This window comes from Oncorhynchus masou, unplaced genomic scaffold (assembly GCF_036934945.1).
Source record: "Oncorhynchus masou masou isolate Uvic2021 unplaced genomic scaffold, UVic_Omas_1.1 unplaced_scaffold_4750, whole genome shotgun sequence".
Classification (NCBI taxonomy): Eukaryota; Metazoa; Chordata; class Actinopteri; order Salmoniformes; family Salmonidae; genus Oncorhynchus; species Oncorhynchus masou.
This window is the reverse complement of record NW_027011145.1, coordinates 12,992-19,293: the sequence shown is the minus strand read 5'-3', so window position 1 is coordinate 19,293 and position 6,302 is coordinate 12,992. Positions and strand designations below refer to the sequence as shown.

General features: G+C 43.2%; 1 protein-coding gene across 1 annotated transcript; it reads left to right on the top strand.

Annotated features, from left to right (window-relative positions):
* The first annotated feature begins 2,863 nt into the window (after positions 1-2,863).
* On the top strand, positions 2,864-5,173 carry LOC135535300 (cryptochrome DASH-like). The gene is made up of 5 exons (XM_064961964.1): positions 2,864-3,181; positions 3,738-3,827; positions 4,330-4,409; positions 4,492-4,551; positions 4,746-5,173. Exons 1-5 carry the CDS (start codon positions 2,967-2,969, stop codon positions 4,961-4,963), a joined length of 663 nt encoding a protein of 220 aa, XP_064818036.1. The 5' UTR covers positions 2,864-2,966; the 3' UTR covers positions 4,964-5,173.
* The last annotated feature ends 1,129 nt before the right edge of the window (positions 5,174-6,302 follow it).

Sequence of the window (6,302 nt, the reverse complement as noted above, 5' to 3'; positions counted from 1 at the left end):
GTCTACACATCATGTACCTTCAGAGGTAGATGATCTCACCTTGTTTTGTTCACTGCCTTAAGGTACATGTGCGGTTAAACTAGTACAATGGTACATATATTTGAATATAAAGGTACACTCATTGGGGTGGAGGGCGGTGACTGAGTGGGGGCGTGGCTTTCACTTAGTTATTTTTGGCGACCTGTGAGTGAAAGTGTTGTACCCATCTTTTAAGTGGTCTATGGTTATGCTAATTAAAGTTTGAAGCATGACCACTGCTAGTTCAGAAGTCTTTATAAATGTTTAGTTAAGATCATGTAATAATAAAGAGTTTTAATTTATATTGTAGTGACCTTAACCTGACTGGGAGACCTTAACAAGGTGTTGGCTTAACAGTTGCTGGTCGGGGATGAGGTTTTGCAACTTTAAAGGAACAGAACTCATTGTCACTGTGGTGCTACTCTAAAAAGGCACATTTTGTACCTTTTGTCTCTTTTAAAGGAAAATGTCAACATAATCTCCAGCACCACCCCAACATCAACACACAGTATGTGATAATTGCACATTTCTAGGTTTTGTGGTAAAAAGAATATAGAGGAAGATATGTGTTTCCAATGATGTCATCGGTGTGCATTTACATTTACATTACATTACATTACATTTAAGTCATTTAGCAGACGCTCTTATCCAGAGCGATTTACAAATTGGTGAATTCACCTTCTGACATCAGTGGAACAGCCACTTTACAATAGTGCATCTAAATCATTTAAGGGGAGGGGGGGTGAGAAGGATTGCTTTATCCTTTATGCATCTCCTGTTATTATGCATATTTATGCATCTCCTGTTATTATGATGAGGCTTGCTAATTGGTTGATTATGTCATTGGAAACATATCTTCCTCTCTGTTTACTCCCAATCATAGAAACAATAACTATTTTTGCATATTTTGATATTGGGGTGGTGCTGGAAAGAATGGGTATGGGTACGAACTGCAAGGGTACAATTATGTACCCATACCTCACAGGGCACCACTACAGGGACAAGTGTTTGAGGACAGTTATTTTTGGAGAATGTATCAGCAACATCAGTGCTAGTAAGAAAAGTCAATATCAACCTCCCCTCCCTAGTCACATGTCACACATCAACCTCCCCTCCCAAGTCACATGTCACACGTCAACCTCCCCTCCCTGGTCACACGTCAACCTCCCCTCCCTGGTCACACGTCAACCTCCCCTCCCTGGTCACACGTCAACCTCCCCTCCCTGGTCACACGTCAACCTCCCCTCCCTGGTCACACGTCAACCTCCCCTCCCTGGTCACACGTCATGGTGTATAGGACTGGGGCTCTCATCAAAGTCTAAATGGTGTGGTGCAGGTAGTTAGCTGTTAAGTGGAGCCCTGGCTGCTTTCGTGTGGTGGATGTCACTGCATGATCTACAGCCTTGGATAGGAACATGTTACTCGTGTTAAAGTAGTAGTGGTACATTCATCATGAAAGCCTTTCATTTGGTCCAATGATAATATAGCAGACATACAATACCAGTCAAAAGTTTGGACACACCTACTCATACCAGGGTTTATTTTGACTATTTTCTGCATTGTAGAATAATAGTGAAGACATCAAAACTATGAAATAACACGTATGGAATCATGTAGTAACCAAAAAAGTGTTGAACAAAACAAAATATATTTGAGATTCTTCAAAGTAGCCACCTTTGCCTTGATGACAGCTTTGTATACTCTTGGCATTCTCTCAACCAGCTTCATGAGGTAGTCACCTGGAATGCATTTAAATTAGCATGTGTGCCTTGTTAAAAGTGAATTTGTGGAATTTCTTTCCATAATGCTTTGAGCCTATCAGTTGTGTTGTGATAGATAGCCCTTTTTGGTAAAAGACCAAATCCATATTATAGCACAAACGGCTCAAATAAGCAAAGAGAAATGACAGACCATCATTACTTTGACTCACCTTCATGTCTTTATCTGAAAATGTCAAGAACTATGAAAGTTTCTTCAAGTGCAGTCCCAAAAACCATCAAGCACTATAATGAAACTGTCTCTCATGAGGACCGCCACAGGAATGGAGGACCCAGAGTTATCTCTGCTGCAGAGGATAAGTTCATTAGGGTTACCAAAAATTGCAACCCAAATAAATGCTTCACAGAGTTCAAGTAACAGACACATCTCAACATCAACTGTTCGGAGGAGACTGCATGCCTAACCCTAATCATGCCTTCATGGTTGAATTGCTGCAAAGAAACAACTACTAAAGGACACCAATAATAAGAAGAGACTTGCTTGGGCCAAGAAATACGAGCAATGGACATTGGACCAGTGGAAATCTGTCCTTTGGTCTGATGAGTCCAAATTTGATATTTTTTGGTTCCAACCTCCTTGTCTTTGTGAGACGCAGAATAGGTGAACGGATGATCTCTGCATGTGTGGTTCCCACTGTGAAGCATTGAGGAGGTGGTGTTATGGTGTGTGGGTGCTTTGCTAGTGACACTGTCAGTGATTTATTCAGATTTCAAGGCACACTTAACCAGCATGGCTGCCACAGCATTCTGCAGCGATATGCCATCCCATCTGGTTTGCGCTTTGTGGGTCTATCATTTGTTTTCAACTGAACACTGACCCAACACACCTCCAGGCTGTGTAAGGGCTATTTTACTAAGAAGGAGAGTGATGGAGTGCTGCATCAGATGACCTGGCCTCCACAATCACCTGACCTCAACCCAATTTGAGATGTTTGAGAGTTGGACCGCAGAGTGACGGAAAAGCAGCCAACATGTGCTCAGCATATATGGGAACTCCTTCAAGACTGTTTGGAAAAGCATTCCTCATGAAGCTGGTTGAGAGAATGTCAAGAGTGTGCAAAGCTGTCATCAAGGCAAAGGGTGGCTACTTTGAAGAATATAAAATATATTTTGATTTGTTTAACACTTTTGTTTACTACATGATTCCATGTGTGTTATTTCATAGTTCTGATGTCTTCACTATTATTCTACAATGTAGAAAATACTAAAATAAAGAAACCCTTGAATGATTTGGTGTCCAAACTTTTGACTGGTACTGTATGTGTTTGTAGTGTAGGATATTGTGATACAGCTGGTATGTGTCTCATGCAGGATGCTGTGGCTACCTACAAGGAGACTCGCAACGGCCTGATAGGACTGGACTATTCCACAAAATTTTCCCCATGGTAAGTACCAGCATAGCCACGGGAAGTACGGGTGTTGAGGGTACTGCAGCACCCTCTGAACAATCAGAATAAAGTAAAAGTAGTTCACTGAGCCTTTACTAGTATTAGCAAACCGATATAGATGTCTGTAGTGCAGGCAACAATGTTTTTCAGCGTCTTCACTTTAGCAAAAACTTAGTTGTATGATTAAGAACAGTAGCTTGTAAGATTCAATCGTTGGAATTGTAAGAGTTGTTGCCCTGCAATTGTCATTCTAATGTAATCCAGAAAGAACAAAACCCTGTCCTCAAACATTTACATCAAATGGTCCATAGTTATGGGCAAAGACACAAAACATCCACATCAAACTAAATATTCTTCTTGATCAAATAACATGGAAAACAACACCATTTTTTGGGAATATTGGTGCTTGCAACACCAGGGTTGTGGGTTCAATTCCCACAGGGGACCAGTATGAAAATGTATGCACTCACTATAAAATGTATTTGCAGACCGAAATGGATGTCTGCAGCGCTGGCAAAAAACTATAGACTGTATCTATAACTGTATTCTACAGGTTGGCTATAGGCTGTATCTCCCCCAGGTATATCTACCAACAGATCAAGAAGTACGAGAGTGAACGAACAGCCAATCAGAGCACATACTGGTGAGTTCCTTCCTGCTATCTCGTATCCTGTTGTTTTCAGGAACATGATGAGATCAGTCACTAAATCCATGTTTATCTCCTGTTATGTACAATACCAGTCAGGTTTTAGAACACCTACTCATTCCAGGGTTTTTATTTCTACTATTTTCTACATAGTAGAGCTGGCATCAAGGCAAAGGATGGCGACTTTGAAGAATCTAATATGTAAAATATATTTTTATTAAACTTTTTTTTTTCTTACTATATGATTCCGTATGTGTTATTTAATAGTTTTGATGTCTTCACTATTCTACAATGTAGAAAATAGTAACAATAAAGAAAAACCCTGGAATGAGTGTGTCCAAATGTTTAACTTGTACTATAGCTGTGATGAGCCAGGGTGGCTGGGTAGTAGATGCACCTTTTAGTGTACTTAGTTCAGGTAACTGAGTAGACTGTGAATTGAATAGAAGAAGTGACGGGGTTTTATTAAGCAAGACTGACGGTACATGTCTTCCAACAGGGTAGTATTTGAGCTGCTTTGGAGAGACTATTTCAAGTTTGTAGGAGCCAAATACGGAGACAGATTGTTTGACATCAAAGGTAAAGTTGGAAAGCCAGTTGTATATGTTGTCATCTGAAGCTTATTGCACATTATCTCATGGTGGTTATGTGTTTTCATCAGGCCTTCAGGACAAATCCATCCCTTGGAAGAAGGACATGAATCTGTTCAATGCATGGAAAGGTTAGGGAGAAATCATTACAAATCTATAGTCTTTACAATACCACTCTGATCTACGAGGTGACGACACAGAGCTGTATAAGGCAAGGGAACAGAACGTCTGTGGGATGCACTGTGGGAAATATACCGTAACAATGTTCAAACTATCATCTCTCATACTACTGAGTTGTTGTAACTCCTCTTTCTCGTTGTTCTAGAGGGTCGTACCGGGGTGCCGTTCGTTGACGCCAACATGCGAGAGCTGGCGCTGACGGGGTTCATGTCTAACAGGGGTCGCCAAAACGTAGCCAGCTTCCTCACCAAGGACCTGGGACTAGACTGGAGGATGGGGGCCGAGTGGTTCCACTACCTTTTGGTGAGGCTCCTGGCCAGGGTTAGTGTTAGGGTTGGGACCTGGGTTAGGACCTGGGACTAGACTGGAGGATGGGGGCCGAGTGGTTCCACTACTTACTGGTGAGGCTCCTGGCCAGGGTTAGTGTTAGGGTTGGGACCTGGGTTAGGACCTGGGACTAGACTGGAGGATGGGGGTCGAGTGGTTCCACTACTTACTGGTGAGGCTGGTGCCCAAGACTAAATCAACCCCTAGCCCCTAACTCTGACCCCTAGCCTCCCTCTGCACTTAGATCTGAAAGGATAGTACATATGTATCCAAGGTGGTGGGAACTAGACCCAGTCTGTGATAGTACAGATGTATCCAAGGTGGTGGGAACTAGACCCAGCCTGTGATAGGACAGATGTATTTATCCACAGTGGTGGGAACTAGACCCAGTCTGTGATAGTACAGATGTATTTATCCACAGTGGTGGGAACTAGACCCAGTCTGTGATAGGAAAGATGTATCCAAGGTGGTGGGAACTAGACCCAGCCTGTGATAGGACAGATGTATCCAAGGTGGTGGGAACTAGACCCAGTCTGTGATAGGACAGATGTATCCAAGGTGGTGGGAACTAGACCCAGCCTGTGATAGGACAGATGTATTTAACCACAGTGGTGGGAACTAGACCCAGTCTGTGATAGGACAGATGTATCCAAGGTGGTGGGAACTAGACCCAGCCTGCGATAGGACAGATGTATCCAAGGTGGTGGGAACTAGACCCAGCCTGTGATAGGACAGATGTATTTAACCACAGTGGTGGGAACTAGACCCAGTCTGTGATAGTACAGATGTATTTATCCACAGTGGTGGGAACTAGACCCAGTCTGTGATAGGACAGATGTATCCAAGGTGGTGGGAACTAGACCCAGTCTGTGATAGGAAAGATGTATCCAAGGTGGTGGGAACTAGACCCAGTCTGTGATAGGACAGATGTATCCAAGGTGGTGGGAACTAGACCCAGCCTGCGATAGGACAGATGTATCCAAGGTGGTGGGAACTAGATCCAGTCTGTGATAGGACAGATGTATCCAAGGTGGTGGGAACTAGACCCAGCCTGTGATAGTACAGGTGTATCCAAGGTGGTGGGAACTAGACCCAGTCTGTGATAGGACAGATGTATCCAAGGTGGTGGGAACTAGACCCAGTCTGTGATAGGACAGATGTATCCAAGGTGGTGGGAACTAGACCCAGTCTGTGATAGGACAGATGTATCCAAGGTGGTGGGAACTAGACCCAGTCTGTGATAGTAGAGATGTATCCAAGGTGGTGGGAACTAGACCCAGCCTGTGATAGGACAGATGTATCCAAGGTGGTGGGAACTAGACCCAGTCTGTGATAGTACAGATGTATTTATCCACAGTGGTGGGAACTAGACCCA